This window comes from Patagioenas fasciata, chromosome 21, assembly GCF_037038585.1.
Source record: "Patagioenas fasciata isolate bPatFas1 chromosome 21, bPatFas1.hap1, whole genome shotgun sequence".
Lineage (NCBI taxonomy): Eukaryota > Metazoa > Chordata > Aves > Columbiformes > Columbidae > Patagioenas > Patagioenas fasciata.
The window spans coordinates 3,120,489-3,140,273 of NC_092540.1; the positions used below are offsets into that span (position 1 = coordinate 3,120,489).

General features: G+C 48.6%; 1 protein-coding gene across 1 annotated transcript; it reads left to right on the forward strand.

Annotated features, from left to right (window-relative positions):
- Window positions 1-274: 274 nt before the first annotated feature.
- On the forward strand, window positions 275-19,403 carry CR1 (complement C3b/C4b receptor 1 (Knops blood group)). Its single transcript, XM_065854376.2, has 37 exons — window positions 275-347; window positions 1,226-1,408; window positions 2,020-2,202; window positions 2,380-2,553; window positions 2,736-2,918; window positions 3,558-3,740; window positions 3,908-4,081; window positions 4,264-4,446; window positions 4,733-4,957; window positions 5,255-5,446; window positions 5,703-5,802; window positions 6,122-6,207; window positions 6,837-7,031; window positions 7,854-8,033; window positions 8,140-8,331; window positions 8,487-8,586; window positions 8,746-8,831; window positions 9,516-9,698; window positions 10,070-10,249; window positions 10,686-10,868; window positions 11,010-11,192; window positions 11,364-11,546; window positions 11,723-11,905; window positions 12,055-12,237; window positions 12,418-12,613; window positions 12,810-13,018; window positions 13,267-13,366; window positions 13,904-13,989; window positions 14,728-14,907; window positions 15,321-15,368; window positions 15,725-15,907; window positions 16,185-16,367; window positions 17,511-17,690; window positions 17,924-17,953; window positions 18,100-18,175; window positions 18,434-18,518; window positions 19,176-19,403. The coding sequence occupies exons 1-37, from the start codon at window positions 275-277 to the stop codon at window positions 19,197-19,199; spliced, it is 5,550 nt and encodes a 1,849-aa protein (XP_065710448.1). The 3' UTR covers window positions 19,200-19,403.
- The last annotated feature ends 382 nt before the right edge of the window (window positions 19,404-19,785 follow it).

Consider the following 19,785-nt stretch of genomic DNA (forward strand, 5'->3'; position numbering starts at 1 on the left):
GGTTCCAGGGGCCTGTTGTTCCCTGAACTGGGAGCCAGAAATAGCAGCAAAAGCAGCATGTGTGACCTTCAGCATCCCCAGGGGTGGTGGCCATGCCTGCACTGTGCTGGGGAGCCCACGGGTTCTGGTCCTGCGGCCCCGGGAAGCCCCGGCAGCTGCGGCTCCTTCTGCATGTGGGGCAGCAGGGGGAACTGGGGGGTAGCAGGAGGAACTGGGTTGCCTATATCTTCCCACAGCCCCCCCAGGAGCTGCAGTCTGCGCCGGGGATCGGAGCATGGTGCTCGCCTTTGCCCTCCGCCTCCTGGGCAGCTCCACTTTGCTCCTGGCCATGGCGGCCGGGGCTCAAGGTAAGGGGGGGCGGTGGGTCTGTGCTCCCGGGGCCCTTCCTCCCACTGCTCTCTTCTTCCTCATTGCTGCTTCTCTCCTGACTGATCCTTTTGCTTCTCCCTGTCGGGCAGATAAGAGCCCTGTGCTGGTCCCAGGTGGAGCTGGGGATGCCAGCTCTTGAGCATCACTGAGCCTCAAAGCTCCTTGGGCAAAAACAACCCCCTGGGATAGCACCAGGGTCTCCTGAGCACTTCAACAGCCAGGGAAATGGAGTTATAACCTCACTATGGGAGGCTGTGGAGAGACTTTCACAACCTTCTCGTAACAAGGGGCTTGACCTATGTGTTTAAACTGCCAAAGTAAAGCTGGTTATGGAGATGGCGTTCTACGTCAGTGAGATGAGGAGCCTGTTGCAATCATAGTTTGTGTTTGAGCTTTGTTAAGCTGAAACCTGAGATAAATAGAAATGTTCTGGGACAAGGTAGGAGAGTAAAATGGCAAACCAGACTGTGCTGTTTGGCGAGGCTGTGGTTCTCCAACAAAGCCAACCTGCAAAGTGGTGCAAAGGGCTCAGGCAAGATGGGCTGCACCCCTTTATCAGTAACCCAAAGGGTATTACCTGAGCGATGTGTTTCTTTTACCTTCTTTCCACATTCCCGCACCTACTGCAAATATTTGCCGAATGAACAAAAAGCTGCATCCCTGTGGTTTTGATTCTGAATGTCTCCCTGTCTGTCTCTCTCACTGCCTCTCCATCTCAATGCAAACAAGCCACAGTTCCCCTGGAAGCACAACCAGCAAGTTCATGGCCAAGTTCGCCTATGGGTCCCTTGTAAGGCGCAGCAGAGCCTTCACATTTGCTGGCAAAATCAATGTTTTATTTCTCTCTCTTTTCCAGCCGCCCGATGCTGGTTCCCACACATCTCATATGGGAAGATTGTATCTGCTGGTCGCCCTCCCTACAAGAACGGGGACACTGTGAGCTTTGTGTGCAACACGGGGTACACCTTGCAAGGCTCCCACACAAGCACCTGCCAAGATAACTCCAGATGGAGCCCACCTCTGCCAGTCTGCAAAAAGGGCAAGTGTCCCAGCATGGGGGGAAAGCTCCCTCTTGTGTCCTCTCAAATCTGGTGGGAAAGCAAAGCCAGGATGCATCTGTCCTCCTCGCTTCTCTTCTCAAACCAAAGTGCTGCTAGTTTGGCTCTCAGAGAGGCAGAAACAGAAAGGATTTGGGGTGGGACACGAGTCCTGGTGCTGCCTGCCCTGTCTTGGGCTCCGAGAGGGATGGGAAGGGGTTAACCCTGGGCTGAGCTACTGTCCCTGGGGATTTTTGTGACTCTGCTTCTGCTCCGATGTGGGATGTTTTCATCTTCCTCCTGGAACGGGAAGCAATCACAACTTCTCGCTGCTCTCACTGCTTCCATGTCCATGTATGTTTTCTGCGAAACCCCACGATGTGCCTGTGCGCTCTCCTGTCGGGACCGTCCTTATTATAAGTAATTTCCTCTGGACACAGCACAATTAGACTTTGGTGTTGCTCTACCTTTTGTTAGCTAATAGTTTGGCTCAGCAAATGGAACAAAGACTGAGCAGAATTCAGGATATTCCCCTGATATTACCCAAACAGTCCTAGTAGCAAACAAAATGGCAAACGGCTGACTCACGGGGCAATTTCTTTTCCCTCTCCAGAGGTGACGTGTCCCCGGCCACCAAACATCGCCAATGGGCTGCACAACGGACAGTCCTCGGGCAAGTTTTCCCGGGGAGTGACGGTGTATTACAGCTGCAAGGAAGGATTCGAGCTGGTCGGGAACGCGTCCATCCGCTGCAGCAAGAGCGGGGTGTGGAGCAGACCCCTGCCCCGCTGCGAAGGTGCGTGGATGCCTCATTGCTACATTTGAGGGGTCAGCAGAGAGGATGCTGGATGTCCTGGTTGTAGGAACAGCACTGACAGGTTTATGGCAGCAATAAGAAGGGTGGGGATGTGTGTCCAGGATCTGGTCCATGCATTGAAGTTCATTTAAAGGATGCTGTCTGTGTTCCCTGCAGCAATCGGCTGTGAGGTACCCGAGGTACAGAACGGGAAGGTCTACAAGCCACAGAGCACCTACAAAGCTGGAGAGACTCTTTGGTTTGGCTGTGATGCTGGTTATGATGCAGACACTGATGAGAGTCAGTGCCAGCCTGGGGGGACCTGGGACCCGGTGCTCATGTGCGAGAGGGGTGAGTGCGGGAGCCGCTGTGCCCCCGAGGGCAGCCCTGCCCATGGGTGCTTTTGCAGGCAGGAACAGCGTGTGCAGGCAGAGCTGTTCCTGCCATGGGCTTTAACCCAACAACACAGCATCACGCCAATTCCCTTCTCCTTGTTCTCTCGCTGAGTTAGACTTTCCATCTCTCTCTTGCAGTCCAACCATGCCCTGCACCTCCAGAGGTCACCAATGGAAATCACAACAGCCAGGGAAAAGCAAACTTTACAATGGGGATGTCTGTAACGTACACCTGCGATCCTGGCTACTACCTGGTTGGAAACGCCGTTGTGTTTTGCAGAGCATCTGGGAACTGGAGCCTGCCCATCCCTCAGTGTGAAGGTGGGTCTGTGGTTGGAGCCCTCGGGGGAGAAGCCCAAAGTGTGGCTCTGAGCACACGGGAGACCCTGAGTGTTGTCACTGAGCCCTTAAATGAGGGATTACATTCTCCTTTAATGAAATACACAGTTTTATAATATGTAAAGAATAAGCTTACACTTGTGAATGTGGAGCTGGGTATTTCTATGCCTGTGGCTGCACGTGCTGTATCTCTCGCACTGGGACTGGGTGCTGGTGACCCCGCAGTGTGTGTCCAGAAACTGGCACATCACTTGATGTGACACCGAGGGCAAAGGGGTCTCCAGAGCCAGCACCTTTCTCCTGGAGCTCTGGCTGCAGCGCACCCATGGAGAGCCAGCTGGGGATGGTGCTGGGGACCAGGCATGGGGCACGACACAGCCTCGGTGGGAGACTGGATGGATCCTTATGAACCAATTCAACCCTCCCTGTCCAGAAAAGTCAGAGGAGAGACGGGGCACCCAAGGGCTGGCTGTCAGGATGGATCTGCCAGCAGCTGGGGTGGGAGCCCTCTGCCGTCCCCTGTCACCTTTCCCCACGTCTGACATGCAGATGTTTGAGCTGAGCTGTCTCTCAGGCATTGCCCCTTAGAATCTCTCATGGGCTTTTCCCCTCCCTCTCCAGAGGTGACGTGTCCTCGGCCACCAAACATCGCCAACGGGCTGCACAGCAGACAGTCCTCGGGCAAGTTTTCCCGGGGAGTGACGGTGTATTACAGCTGCAAGGAAGGATTCGAGCTGGTTGGGAACGCGTCCATCCGCTGCAGCGAGAGCGGGGTGTGGAGCAGACCCCTGCCCCGCTGCGAAGGTGCGTGGATGCCTCATTGCTGGGTGTGGAGCTGGCAGAGAGGGTGCTGGTTCTAAGAACAGTGCTGACAGATTTATGGCAGTGGTGAGAAGTGAGATGTTTGTGTGCGCAGGATCTGGCCCACGCATTGAAGTTCATTTAAAGGATGCTGTCTATGTTCCCTGCAGCGATCGGCTGTGAGGTACCCGAGGTACAGAACGGGAAGGTCTACAAGCCACAGAGCACCTACAAAGCTGGAGAGACTCTTCAGTTTGGCTGTAATGTCGGTTACACCACAAACACCGACGAGAGTCAGTGCCAGCCTGGGGGGATCTGGGACCCGGTGCTCACGTGCGAGAGGGGTGAGTGCGGGAGCTGCTGTGTCCCCGAGGGCAGCCCTGCCCATGGGTGCTTTTGCAGGCAGGAACAGCGTGTGCAGGCAGAGCTGTTCCTGCCATGGGCTTTAACCCAACAACACAGCATCACGCCAACTCCCTCCCCCTTGCTCTCTCGCTGAGTTAGACTTTCCATCTCCCTCTTGCAGTCCGACCGTGCCCCATGCCTCCGGGGGTCCGCAATGGAAATCACAATGGCCAGGGCAAAGCGTTTTTTACCATGGGGATGTCTGTAACGTACACCTGTGATCCTGGCTACTACCTGGTTGGAAACGCCGTTGTGTTTTGCAGAGCATCTGGGAACTGGAGCCTGCCCGTCCCTCAATGTGAAGGTGGGTCTGTGGTTGGTGCCCTCGGGGGAGAAGCCCAAAGTGTGGCTCTGAGCACAGGGGAGACCCTGACCATTGCAAACAGATCCTCCGGGAAGGTTAATCCCATGAACGAGTGTTGCATGGTTTAAATTATTATAATTTCAAGCCCTTCTCTTGTGAAGGTGGGGCTGGGGAGGTTTATGCAGATGGTATGTAGCTTTATTTGCGACATTAACACGCTGTGCGCTTTATTTCCTTCTTGTTCCGACTCCTTTTGCACATCACTTTGGCACGTCACCGTTTCCAGTGACCGTCTGCGTAAACCCAGATATAGAGAACGGAAGGCAAGTTGATGTTCGAGGACTGATCTCTGCGCCTGGGCAGACGGTGACATTTCAGTGTCACACAGGTTACAGCCTGCAAGGCAGCGCTCAGATCTCCTGCCAGGAGGATGGCAGCTGGCACCCTCCTGTCCCCGTCTGCGAGAGACCCCACCGTGACCAGGAGGTCCCAAACAGCCTTAAACCTCGAGGTAAATAACAACAGAGCTGCTTTGAGGTACGCTACTATTTTATGTCCTTTAACCCCGTTCAAACAATGAGATTAAACCCTGTGAGTGGAAGATTTAAATGCATCCTGGGCATAAGAATGTGATCCTCTGGAATCCTTTGGGAAAACAGGTTGTGTTTGGTTAAGAATGGCTATATTAATGAAAATAAATGATTTTGCAAGGCAAACTAAACACCTTTCCTCGTAACAATGTTCTTTCTGTGCTTGCACCCAGCGTGCCTGTCCAGCCTGATTCTCATATATGTTTCTTTCTCAATAGGTGGTTGTGGTGCTCCTACAAGGTTACACTTTGCCGAGCTAAAAGAGGAGCATAAAAATGACATTGCTTTTTCTGTCGGGAAGACCGTGCAATACACTTGCCGACCTGGATATGCTAAACACCCAGGGATGTCACCTACTATTACCTGCCTTGAGAGCGGAGTGTGGTCAGAAGCACTAGAGTTCTGTAAAAGTGAATAGCTCCTTGATTTGGTGTCCGTTGTTCAAGAAGGAATAGGTGCTAGGTTCTGTCCATGCTGCAAAAACCTTGACCTTATTCTGGTGTTCAAATAGTATGTGACTAGTAAAGCCATGTAAATTCATGCTGTTCGAAACCCGTTTGGGGAGTAACTGGGGATGGGGGCAGATTACTGAATTAATAGTTGCATCTGTTGTTCTGTGGTATAGATACGTAGAAGCCTAAAATGAGGGTTTTTTTCCTTCACCAGAGAAAAAGTGCAATCATCCCGGTGAACCTGTGAATGGAAAAATCAGTTTCCTAACAGATCTCCTGTTTGGGTCAACAGTGCACTACAGCTGCGAAGAAGGGTAAGTCCTGGGTTTGGCTACTGCTTTACACAGCAAGGAGAGATGTATTAGGTAAGTCTCCCTTTTTTCCTCCCATTCATTCAGTCCTAATAAATGGATTCTATAGAGAAGCCGCTGAATAGAGTTCGGTGCCTATATAACACATATGGTGTTCCCTATCTTACGTATACATGTATATACTATGAAATGGTTGGGCAGAGTGAGGAAGGGAACTTCTCCAAGGCCAGTTTTGCTGATCACAGCGTCCGAGGCGGTTGGGAGGAGACAGTAACTCAAACTGCAATGACTTGGGATGAACGTTCACCCCTTTGAACACCAGGCACAGGCTAATCGGACAATCCAGCAGACGATGTGAGATTTCGGGCGGACGCGTTGAGTGGAGCGGCAGCGTTCCCATTTGTCAGCGTAAGTATCTTATAGGTCCACGGGTCTGCATGGATTTGGTTAATATTTCCTAGCAGAGAATGACAAATGTTTCCAAGGAAAGCTTTCACGGGGAACTTTCCTGCTCTGTGGGCATGAAAAATATCAGAAGGTTTTGATGCTATAAGAAAATGTCCTGGCAAAAGGTACAAGATCTCAAGTGGGTCATAGGAAGTGATGTCTCACCTGGAGCTTCTTCAGCAGGACTTGGATCTCCTGTCTCTAACATCACAAGCCTATTACAAGAAAGGAAGGGAAAATATTATTGTTAGACAGAGGGAGACCAAGGCACAACCCTAAGGAGAGGCAGAGAGCCCTGGGAGGGCCAGAAGCAGAATCCCGAAGTCCCAAACCACCGGCTCTCTGAGTGCAGATAACTGATGTTGTACACAAAGAGATGCTGCGCCGCACCTCAGCAATTACACCCGCGTGTTTCTCTGCTCATTAAGTACTGTTGCTGATTAGGTGATTAGGACTCTCTCCAGCAGTTCCCTGTCCTTCTTGAACTGAGGGGCCCAGAACAGGACGCAATACTCCAGGTGTGGATGGAGAGATTTAAAGCACTTTGGTGCTCTCATTGAATTTGGAAGCCTTGTTCTGCACCCCTGCAGGGATCCCTTGTGCGCCACCTCCGGACATCCCCAACGGGAAGCACACGGGCAGGCTGCTGGACGAGTTCCACTTCGGCACGTCAGTGACGTACACCTGCAACGCCGGGTTCCCGCTGCACGGAGAGCCCAACATCCACTGCACCACCCGCGATGGCAAAACCGGGGTGTGGAGCGGCCCCCCACCGCAGTGCGGAGGTAGGGTTGTGTGTGCGCATCCCACAATCCGGGTGCAGTCCTCCCAGCGCTGCTGTTCTGTGTTCAGAAAGCTCAGGAGACCTCCGAAGTGTTGCACTTCTTGCCCAGTCACCTGCAGGGGTTGATCTGCAGCCATGGCTGGACCAGTCTTGGGCATCCCCAGCCTCATCTTACTGTTTGGTCACTCAGTTTTTGGCATCACTGGATGCAGGCAGCACATCATCTGTGGGAATATTATTTCAGACTAGTGTCTAACGCTGTTTCCCCCCAAAATAAGACACAGTCTTCTATTAATTTTTGCTCCAAAAGATGCGTTAGGGCTTATTTTCAGGGGATGTCTTATTTTTTCTAGGAACGACAATCTACATTTATTCTTGAACAAAAGTTCGACCTCTATTCAAATACAGACATGTCATCACATTCTGGAACATCATCATAAGTCTCCAAACCCTGAATTCCATAGTGAATTTCTGGCAACTCTGTTTCCTTTTTCCGTGTACAACAATCTACATTTTTACTGATATTCACAAACAAAAACCAACATTTATTCAAATACATTATATTGCCAAATAATTTTACTATTTTATATGTATAGCTGCCCGGATATTATTTAAATTGACCTTTTTAATGAACGGTAACTAGAGCTTATTTTTGGAGTAGGGCTTATATTTTGAGCATCCTCAAATATCCTGAAAAAATCACACTAGGTCTTATTTTCAGGGTAGGTCTTATTTTGGGGGCAACAGGGTAAAAGGCATTGCAGCTGTTAAGTGGCTTTGCAGTCGCACAGCTCTGCTCTGAGTATGTGTGCTTCTTTTCCAGAGGCGAGATGTCCTGTCCCACAGGTCCAGAACGGGAGAATAGCATCTCCTAGGACTGCCTACACGCACAAGGACACTGTCACTTTTGAGTGTGAGCCAGGCTATGTTCTACGTGGCCACAGAGTGGTACAATGCCAACTAAATAACACCTGGGAGCCGCCCGTGCCAGTCTGCGAGCAGGGCAAGTGTTCAAACAGTGTTTGTTCGTGTTAACCTTCCCCTTGGTCTTCCAAATCTGCGTTTTCTCGTCTCCTTTGACAACTGGGCTGGCTTCCCTTTCTTGGCAGCTGGTTGCAATGCACCTCCCAGCCTGGTGTTTGCTGAGCCGAAGGAGCCGTACAACAACCAGAGCGTCTTTCCCGTGGGGAGGACGGTGAATTACGTCTGCCGGCCCGGGTACACCCAGCAGCTGGGGATGCCACCAGCCATCACGTGCCTTGAGAATCAGACATGGTCTGTGGCGCTGGAGTTCTGCAAAAGTACGTCCTGCAAGTGCTGAAAAAAACCCTAAAGTGTCAGGCTTGGCTGGATTTCTGCCTTTATTTTCTGTTTTTCTTTATGCAGTCTGCTCTCTGCCAGCATCCCCGGGTGGGATGCGAGGGAGCAGCTGATGGTGGCTGATGTTCCCTTCCAGGGAAGCAATGTGCTAACCCAGGCGACCCGGAGAATGGCAGAGCTGTTGTCCTGACCGACCTCCTCTTTGGGTCCAAAGTGAACTACACTTGCAACAAAGGGTGAGTCTTGCTGAACTCAGGTGTCCAGTGAGAGCGAAGCAGATTTCCAGCTTCACATGAAGTTGCCAAGTCAAAAGCCTTGGCTGTCATTTTACAAGCATTGCAAAGGAATCTCAGGTCTCTTAATGTAAGTTAATAAATCCTTCTGTGTGGCTCCAGGTACAAGTTGGTGGGAAGCTCTCAGAGAACATGCGAGGTCTCCGGCACACAGGTCTCATGGAGTGGAGATGCTCCTGTTTGCCAGCGTGAGTACGCCACAACAAAAAGCCCTTGGAGATGGCTTGCAAGAGAGAGTGGCACATCTTTCAGGCCAAAGATTTTACGGCAAAAGATCTCTCAAGTTGCTCTGTGTGTCAAATCTTTCATGTTTCTTTTCATTTTGGTTTGATTTGGATGTTTCTGAAAATGCTTCCCGGTCCAAACTGGGAAAACCATTCATATTTCAAACTCCTTGCTGCTGGTGTAAGTGTTATGTATAGGAATGGTGTGGCCAGTGTCTCTCTGCATGTGTCATGAATGGTTATGGAAAAGGGGGTAAGAATTGTCCCACAGCCTTCAGACACAGGTGGCAAAGAAGTGACTCTCAGGAGAGTGTGGGTGTTCCTTCCCACGTGTGGTTCTTCCCATCAAAGGTTTGTCTCAGGATAATTTGGGTCACGGTATGCAGAAAGCATGACTGCTGAAATGGTGTCATCCCCGTCCCTTCCCATCTTGGGAAGCGCATGTCCTGCAAACCCCGGGCGCTTCTGCAGAACTGATGCTAAAATCCACCTTGCACCCACTGACTGGAAGGCAGCTCACGTGACAAACACTTATTCAAATGAGTTAATGGAATTAATTGTCTCCCTCCTTTGGTTTTTGAAGGTTGGATTTTTAATTCTCTTTTTTCTTGCTCTGTCCCATATTTCTTATCGGCCTTTCCTTCGCAGAGGTGAAGTGTCCTCCTCCTCCGGGCATCGCCAATGGGAAGGCCAGTGGCCAACCCTCGGCCACCCACCTGCCAGGCTCGGCCGTGCTCTACACCTGCAGGGACGGCTACTCCCTGGTGGGGAACGGCTCCATCACCTGCACCGCCGCGGGCACGTGGAGCCGGCCCCGGCCCCGCTGTGAAGGTGTGCTGCTGTTGGCTCCTTTCCATGGAATCACAGATTAGTTTGGGTTGGAAGGGACCTTAAAGCTCCCCCAGTGCCCCCCCTGCCATGACAGGGACATCTTCACCAGCTCAGGTTGCTCAGAGCCCTGTCCAGCCTGGCCTGGGATGTCTCCAGGGATGGTTCATCCACCAACGCTCTGGCCAACCTGGGCCAGGCTCTCACCACCCTCAGGGCCAACAGTTTCTTCCTCATGTCCAGCCCGAATCTCCCTCCTTTAGTTTAAAACCATCACCCCTTGTCCTATCATAACACACATTGCTTTCTTTCCCTGGCCCCTTCTTGCTTCTTGTCTCTCAGCCTAATTGCTGCCTTGTGCTCTTCACTTCCAGCAACTGGCTGCAAAAGACCAGAGATCCAGAACGGAAGAACAATGGGGCTGGAGACCGCGTACAGAGTCACAGACATTGTTGTCTTCGAATGTGATTTTGGTTACGCCTTGAAGGGCTCTCAGGAGTCTCAGTGCCAGTTTGGGGGCACGTGGAACCCTCCTGTCCCCATCTGTGAGAAGAGTAAGTGTCAGTGAGGTGGAGGGTGGGAGCTGATTTCTTCTGAACTGCTGTGTGATCATAATCCCCATTCAGACCCTTTTAACACAGAGCTCTCACCTCCTTAAACGAATCCACAAAGAGAGCGAGCCAGGCTGGTGTCTCACCTTGTTCACAACCACAGAAAGGCCAGAGCAAGCTGTTTGGGCCACAGATGGAAACTAACCACTGTAAATACCTAAACAGCAAGACATTCTCTTCCCTGAGGTCAATAAGCTAGAAAAAAATGAAGGGAGGAAGATGGGTGAGCATAGGATGGAAACATAATTCATACATTGACGTCTCTAGCTGCTTGGTTAAAGTTAATGGGAAAGAAAGAAGTTAAAAGGCTGCTTTACCCTACAGTGGGTGTTTGTGGTACCAGCTCTTCACCAGTTATGACTTTTTCCCCTCCTTGTAGTGCTACAATGTCCTTCCCCTCCAAAGATCAAAAATGGCCAGCATGCGAGTAAGGATGTGAAAGTGTTCATCCCCGGAGTATCAGTGAGGTACTACTGTGACCCGGGGTATGTCCTTACCGGGAAAACAACAGTTTCTTGTTTGACATCTGGAGCCTGGAGCATCCCTTATCCCCAGTGTGAAGGTGAGCTGGGAATGCTGTCACCCATACTGAAAAGGGAGACCATTGTGCTCACACAGCTTTATTGCTTGCACAAAGAAAAGGGGAACCCCCAGCCATGGCAGCTGCCTCCCCAGCCCATGCTCTGCTGCTTTTTACCTCCAGTGATCACCTGTGCAAGCCCCAGCGTCCAGAATGGAGATGTGGCTGAAGGACAGAGCGCTGTGTACCCTCCTGGGGCCAACGTCACCTTCCAGTGTCACCCGGGCTTTGTGCTTCATGGTAGCAATGAGGCCGAGTGCCAGCTCGGTGGCCACTGGGCACCTGCCATCCCCACCTGTGAGCCAGGTGAGCACCAACACATGGGGCTTTAGAAAGAGGATGCTCAGGGCCACCCTTGTGCTGGGGGGGCCCTGAGGTCCTGCTCTCTGCCTCGCTCGCACCGCTTCGGGTGTGATGGTGTTGTGTTGTGTTACAAACACTGGGCAAAATCACCAATCTGTGCTCCGGCCCTGTTAGCGCTGCCTTGTCCTCCTCCTCCCGTCATCGCCCACGCCACGCACAGCGCGGAGCTGGGGACAAACTTCACCAGCGGCATGTCCGTGAGCTACAGCTGTGATCCCGGCTACCTTCTTGTTGGGGAGGCGCAGCTCAACTGCACTTCTTCTGGAGCTTGGAGCGTGCCTGCCCCACGGTGTGAAGGTGCCTCTTTCACTTGTGGATATGCTGGTGATGCAAAGAGGGAGGGAAGAAGGGGTGAAAAGCAAAAATCCACATACTTGTGCTTATGGAGTCTCAGTCCTCTAGCGCTGAACAGGAAAATGAAATGCAAAACCCAAAGCCCGTCCCGTTCTCAGTGCAGATTTCCCTCCCCATAGGACGGCTGTGTCCCTCCCCATCGGCAATTGACCATGGCCAGCACGACGGTGAGGATGTGGGACTGTTCATGCCTGGAGAGTCTGTAAACTACAGCTGTGACCCTGGCTATTCTCTTATTGGAAAAACAACTCTGTACTGTACGGTCAATGGAAGCTGGAGCATCCCTTACCCCTGGTGTGAAGGTGAGCTGTGAATGCTGTACCCATGGTGAAAAGGGAGACCCTTGTGCTCAAACCGCTTTATTGAATTTTAACCTCACAAAAACAAAGGGGGAACCCCCAGCTCTGGCAGCTGCCTCCCCATCCCATGCTCTGCTGCTTTTCACTTCCAGTGGTCAACTGCACAAACCCCAACATCCAGAATGGAGATGTGGTTGAAGGACAGAGTGCTGTGTACCCTCCCGGGGCCAACGTCACCTTCCAGTGTCACCCGGGCTTTGTGCTGCGGGGTAGCAATGAGGCCGAGTGCCAGCTCGGTGGCCACTGGGCACCTGTTGTCCCCACCTGCGAGCCAGGTGAGCATCTCTCCTGTGCTCAGCTAATCCTGGAGCTGTCAAACTTCCCAACTGGCATGGGGAGGGTCTAATCATGCTCCTAGCACACGCAGGAGCTGTGTCACTTTGGCTTTGTGCGCGCATCCTTCCTGCATGTCACCCCGTCCATGACCTCTTTGCATTTTGTTTTGTTGTCTTTAGTGCTGCTGCAATGTCCTTCACCTCCAAATATTGACAAAGGAAATCACAACAGCCAGGGCTTGGAAGTTTTCCCTGCTGGGATGGTGATCAACTACAGCTGTGACCCTGGCTACAGCCTCCAGGGAGAGGCATCGATCTACTGCACCGACTCTGGAAACTGGAGCCTCCCTCTTCCCCGCTGTGCAGGTACATTGTGATTTCATGATGGGAGTTATGGATAATCTGGGAATTTCTGTCACTAAAAGCCTGTAGGATGTTTCCTTTCCCTTACTCTTTCCAAAATTGTGAATCCTTCGGTCCTTCCCCTTTGTTTTCAGTTTTGCTTGTAAACTTTCAACTATATGTACGTTTTAAACCAACTTTACATAGGGGATACCCCTATTTTCCTTTGTGTTTTCTTTCCCGACAGGTGGCTGCGGGGCACCTCCAAACTTAACTTTTGCTAAGCTGACTGAGGAATATAAAAACCTGACCGAATTTCTTGCTGGGGACACCGTGCGATACAGCTGCCAGCTGGGATACACGAGGCACCCCGGAGTGTCCCCAACCCTGACATGCCTCAAAAACCACACGTGGTCTGAAGCGCTAGCGTTTTGTAAAAGTGAATAGCTCCATCAGTTTGGTCGTTGGAAATGGTTTAAGTTACATTTGTGGGTTTCTGAAAGCAATTCTTTTTAAAAATGGTTCATACATGGCTTTACTAGTCACATAATTTGGGCAGCCATTGGCCTTGTAGAAAATCACGTTCTTTATTGGTGTCTCAATGTGGACAGATCCTTCAGTTACCTTCTCATAGTGCATCACACAACTGCAAGGCAGGAGTTTAAACTCAGCCTTGTTCTTTCCCAGGGAAACAGTGTAAATACCCAGAAACACCAAAGAATGGCAGAGTTGTTGTTCTGACAGATCTTCTTTTCGGGTCAACCGTGAGCCATACGTGTGAAGATGGGTGAGTCCCACGCTGCCTTTGCTGAGTTTGTTTTCTGAGCTCCGTGTTGGGCAACTTCTAGTCAACCTCAGAGCCCTGTGCAGGCCATTCTTTTCCAGAATTCATATTTTGCTTCCAGTTATGCCATAGTCGCCTGGTCAGTAAAGGGACAAGTGTGTCTCATTTTTTCCCCTGCCTATGCTCAACATATTATTTTGCAAACTTGAGTTTCAGTTGCCTTCTCAGATGGCCGCTCTCACGGCAAACGAGCACCTGCTGCGAGGAGGCTCCAGCGGTTTGGAAATCACTTGGGGCCAAGTCCTAATTTAGCGCCTGCCTGATCTCACCCACAGGGATTTGTGATCATTGCTGTTCCTCTGGAATCTGGGAAGAACCAACTTGGGGGTCCTTTCATTCCCATGTGTCAAACCAATAGGAAAACCTCAGTGACCGGCCAGAATCAGGAGGCTGCAGAAGGAAATTTTGGGGGGTACTGTAAGAGCATAATCCAAGCTCAATGATTTGGTGTCAACTGCTGGTTTTTGTGTGTAACTGCAGGCACCGGCTGGTTGGACACTCTCACAGGCGATGTGAGGTTTTCGGAGCAGACGTCGCATGGAGTGGTGCTCTCCCTCTTTGTCAGAGTAAGTAGGTCACCGCTAGATCCAGCCCAGAGCTGCCAAATTAAGTCCTTCAAATTGAAAAGTGGCATTTCCTTAAAATAAATAGAACCTGGAGGAATAAGACTGGTTTTTAAGCATAATATTCCTCTAGGATTGCTTTGTTTTGCTTGCTTGCTTGGTTTCTTCTAAAAATATTCCAGCTTTTGATCTTTCAGAGTTACATAGAATGAGGAGTTGTGAGATGCCCACAGGGATTTGTCTCTTTTGTTTCACAAACATAAATAATAAATTAAGGAAGAAATGTGTCTTGCAGTAGAAGAGTGGGATATTGAGTAAAACTGAACTGAGATCTTCCAAATAGTGTACGGTTCTTCAAACCACAAGGCTGTTTTACAGGGTTTGATCAGTGCAATTAGTCTTTCTTTCAGTTGAAATTGCTTTGGAAGGCATGAGGATGGTATAGTAAAGCAGTCACAAGACTGACTAACAGCACTTATGAATTTCTACGTCATTTAATGTATTTAGTTGGATTGTGTTTGCATAATTCTGTTTACAGGCACAAAACGATGTTTATCTATACAATAATGTGGTAAACCTAGGGTACCTAAAGGAACTAAAAAGCCCACAATTATTGAAATTACTCTTCTGATTACTACCTGTGAAACTCTTCTGAGCAGCAGCACATCACAGGTGGACTTTATATGTGCATATACAGCATCCATATGGCTCCCCCTTTGAGATGACAAATTTGTTTTTCAGAGGTGGTGTGTCCGGTCCCACGGATCCAGAATGGGAGAATAACTGTTCTTAAATATCGCTACACATACAACGACACCGTGAGCTTTAAGTGCCGCAAAGGTTTCACCTTGCGAGGCCACCGCACGGCTCGGTGCCAGGCGGATAAAACGTGGGATCCTCCGGTACCCATTTGTGAGCAGGGTAAGTGTCTGCACTTGTTAACATTGCGCATCCCTCCCCGACTGCTCCTACCACTCACCAAAGCCAAAGCTGACTTTATCCATCCTGTTTGCTCCAGCTGCTTTAAGGAGAAATCACAAATTGTTCCTTTTATTTATGATGTTCCTCTCAAACAGGAGATAAGCTGGGTTTTGGGTAATGCTGAGAGCAATTTGCACTTTCCCACCCTCCTTGTTGCAAACCATAATCCATGTTCTCTTTGTTTCTTGAAAGTGAGAAATGTTTTAGCTTCATGGCAGGACATTGACTGTCAGAGAGAAATGACCTGTTTTTTGCTAGAAATATAAAGGTGGGATGATGGAAAATGAAGGTAAATTTGTGTCTTGTATTTGCTCAACCAAATGTGTATTTTAAACTCTTAATGCTGCATCTAGATGGAATGGCAGAACGCTATCATCATCCTGATACCACAATGAAGCCAGGTAGGTCTATTATAAGAAGATATACTAACACTAACTCTTCCTCCCAACCTGTCCTGCTTTCTGCAGTGCAGGTTATTTGTGCTCTTTTTACTCTCTTGCTGTCACCTTTTTTTAACTGAACATCACCTTCTCGCCCTCTCCTCTTTCGGTAGTGAAGCGTCAGCCTCCTCCAAGCACTGAAGGGCAACGTTCCTTCGTGTAGGAAGAAATGTGGGTGATGCTTTAGAGATGATTTGGGGTGAAGTGAGTGCAGAGGGTTGGGGAGGGCTGGCTCTATGCGTTGGATTCAGCAAGCATATGGTTTCCCCTCTTGCCTGTACGAGCTCTGTTTTGATCTACATTTCTCTTTCTTTAAGTGCTGCGCTGTTCCAAGCCTGCAGATATCACCCATGGGTCTCTCATTGGCCCACCAAAAGCATTTTTTACCCCTGGAGCATCTATAAGATACACGTGTGAGCCCGGGTTCTCTCTCGTTGGGCCAGCATCCATTTCTTGCACAGAGTCTGGAGCCTGGAGCCATCCTCCCCCGGTCTGCCAAGGTGTGTTTCTGTTGCAGAGAGCTAAGAAGAAAGGATATTTGACATATGACTTGCCTTAGGGAAAGGTTTGTATAAGGATTCAGTCCAAGCTCTCTACTACAGAATGAGTGATAAGAATAAGATTGAGTTTATACCCACTTCCAGGGTTATAAAATTCATCCTAGGTGAAGAAATTAAAAGGGCACAATCAAGGCTGCAAAGGTGCCTTAACTTCTCTCTGGCAGCCCACTGGGATCCTCATGTTAACGCTGTCATTTGTCTCTCCCCGACTTGCCAGTTATCAGGTGTTTCCACCCTCCAAACATCACCAACGGGAAGCTGAACGGCAACACCTCCAACACTTTTTCCTACGGAGCATCCGTATCCTACAGCTGCGACCCTGGTTATTCGCTCGTTGGGAACGCTTCCATCAAGTGCACGGTGTCGGGAGCCTGGAGCCGGCCTCCTCCTCGGTGCAAAGGTGTGTTAGTGCTTACTCCGCTCACGTTTGGAATTCCTGTGGGCAGAACCATGAATTCTGGAAGGCAATTTTAATTTTTGCACTTTTTGTAATCTCTGATCTCGTTGCTACGAATGAGTTGTATAGTAACTTTCCGTTATTAGAACCTTTTTAGTAGAAGAGCAGAAACTTTTTCCCTTCCCTTTCCTCCCCTTTTTGTGTGTCTCACTGTGCTGTAATCACTACCTGCAAACAAAGGACGTGATTACATCAGAGAAATTGTCTCTGATGCATGATCTGTATGGTCCACATGAGCCTGACTATTTCCTTTTCGGCAAATGCCTTTATATCTGTGACTTGACTCACTGGGAAGCTTCGTCATCAGGTCAACTTGACTAAAGGCAAATTCATTCCTATGTTCCTGCATGGAAAACTGGGCATTCACTGGAATAAATTCATTACCCACCCAGGGTGCTTCCTTGGTGGAGCTGCACCCACCTCGGTGACACAAGAGTTGAAACGCGCTTTGACAACAATGAGAGGAAATAATGAACCGAGCGCTTATGTAAATAAGTCAGAGGCTCTTTAAAGGAAGCAGTCTCACAGAAAAATGCTCCACATTCTCATGGCTCTGAAGTGCCCTTAGTAACCATTACGTGTGAAAGTAAAAACAAATATTAAAAAAAAGGCAGGAAACAAAGGTTAAAAGTTACACTTTGATGTTACCCCTTTGGTCTCCACTGAGAAGCTTCGTCCAAATTCTTGAGGTTGGACTGTCAAAGGTGATTAGAGATGGAAATTGAAGCCATCAGCTCACCTCACTGAAATCAGTGGTATAAACAGCTAAGGTGGCTGGACTAATTAATACATTAATTATTGGTAAATAATATGGCTGGTGATATCTTTTAAGAGCAAGGGACTTGTACAGACTAGAAGTGGGGTATAGGGGGTTGGCTCAAAGGGCTCTTCTGCAGCAACTACCCTGTGCAATAAGAATTACCCTATAGAATAAGAATTAATCCCTGGTTCAATTCAGAAAGAACTCAAGAACGATGTTTTAAATAACCCTCAGTTTCATTTCTTGTATTTTATAGAATCACAGAATCACTTATGTTCCTTCTCATTAAATGTCCCTTTTAAATTTCCTTTTACTTCTAATTTCAGAGATCAGATGTGTATTCCCAGACATTCAAGGTGTTAAGAAAGCTGTACAAGGAAATACTTATCGCTCTGGGACTAAGATCACCCTTGAATGTGACGACGGTTACACGTTGGAAGGCATCAGTCAGACTCAGTGCCAAGAGGACTCAAGCTGGGACCCTCCTGTCCCAGCCTGTAAACTGAGTGAGTGAAATGTAAATGAAGCAAAGAACAAAGAATAACATGCAAATGCAGTTTAAACACGCAAATGTCTGTTTTAAATAGGCACATACATATAATTGTATGATTTTTAAGAAATACTGTATTTTGGGCCTTAGCAGCAAAAGCTTTGTGTGATTCAAAATGATTAACCACCGCTGAGAAACACTGTATTTCATTAAATAGTTTGTTGATTTTTCTCTTTCTCTTCCCTTCAGCATCACGCAATTCTGGCTCAGTAGGCCTAGGTAAGAAATGTTTCCATGGCTGATCTTTAGCAGTGGCCTTGGCGGAACCGTTTCTCTGTTTCTTTTGAAGATACGCCTTGTTATGTCTTTTGTGCCGATGGGCTTTAATACGTAAAATGAGAATAACACATGCTCTTGTCTCACAGGAGTGGCAGCCGCAGGAGTCCTGCTCCTCCTGGGGGCAGCCGTTGTCTGGAAAATTATTTCTAAGCAGAAAGAAGGGTAAGGCGGCCTTTGAGGTGTTCATGCGTGTCCTTTGTTGCCAAATCCCAAGTTTTAAACACTTCATGGACTGGGAATATTTGCCTGTGCCTGCCTGGGTCTGGTGATTTGATATCTTCAGCTCGTTCTTGCAAACTGTACAAGGGAGCTGGAATCGATGGTGTGGTTATGTTGTTTTATTTCTTTTGCTAAGAGGAAACCAACCTGAGTGTTCTTTATAAACCAATACAGTTCACTGTTTTCTTCTTTTTCACTTAGCTATTATGATACACATGAAAACTGCAGTTACCAAACCTCTCTGAGTGAGACAACTGAGCAAAAACGCTCATGTCTTCCACAGAAGGTATAGATTTCTATTCCTCAACATAAAATATCGCTTATAGCTGCGAACTTCTGTTATTCCAGCAGAAAATTAATTCCCCTCCATCTTCTGGTAAATGCTTCATTTTGTTGAATAAAAGAGGCTGTTTTAAACATCCTGGGGTTTTCAAACATCCTATTTTTCTTTCTGACACCACCCTCTGTGTGTGTTTCCTTTTCCATAATCTGAATAGATGACATTCCTGGGTCAGACTTTCAGGCTTCTGATATAAATTTGCTTTTGTGTGTTAGACTTACAATGCCAGAGAGCTTGCTCTCCAAAAAACCACCTTAAACAGCTTTAGTGTTAGAAAATGACACTGGCCTGGGCCCTTACGGTTTTTCGTGTGCTTTTACACTTGCTGCAATGCCATTTTTACTTACAGACCATCTACTTTCTATACTGAATCTATCGCAGATAACGATGAATTTTCACTGTTAGCAGCACTCTGAACATAATCAGCTTTGACTACAAAGCGGTCTCCATAAACACTAACACTTCTTATTTTTTTAGGGCTAATTTGAGATAATTCCCCCTCTGAAATAATGCATTTCCCAGAAATTATGATGTAATCTCTAGACATCAGTGTGAACACAGGAGAAGTCCAATTTTAACACTAGCATGTCATTTTTTTCCTAGGCTGGGCACTTGTGCTGCTGCTAACCGGGCATTGGAGTCGTTCTCCGTACACAGAGCGGCTGCAGGGAAACGTTGCTCGTGTTGAGACTGGAATTCTGTGGCAAAAAAAGAGGCACTTTACTGCAGTATCAGATGATTTTCCTTGTGTTCCCGTTAATTACTGCAGAGATCTAACGAAGTTCAAATCGCACCCAGTACAGATGCTGCTTCAGAGGGATTTCTGGGTCCTGCTGCATTTCTCTATTTGGACACCCTGCGATAAGCAAGATCCACGGAAGTGTTCTTGCGCCTCCGTGGGACTCATCGTTTCTTAAACCCAATATTGTCTTAATTAGCAACCGTATTCACATTTGGAGCTGATTGTGTCCAGGAATGCTTCTTTGCACCATTTCCCTGCAAGTGCTTTAGGTTTTGTCTCTTGTAAAGGAATATTTAATGAAGAACTGTTGCTTTACATAACAGAGGACGTGGCACCTGACCCCAGCAGGTGGGAAGGACCAAGAGACATCGGACTATGAATCCTTAATGTAAAACACAGTCTCTTTCTGGAATATATACTGATACCTGTATGCATACTGATACCTGTATTCACAAGTTAATTTAGGGGGAA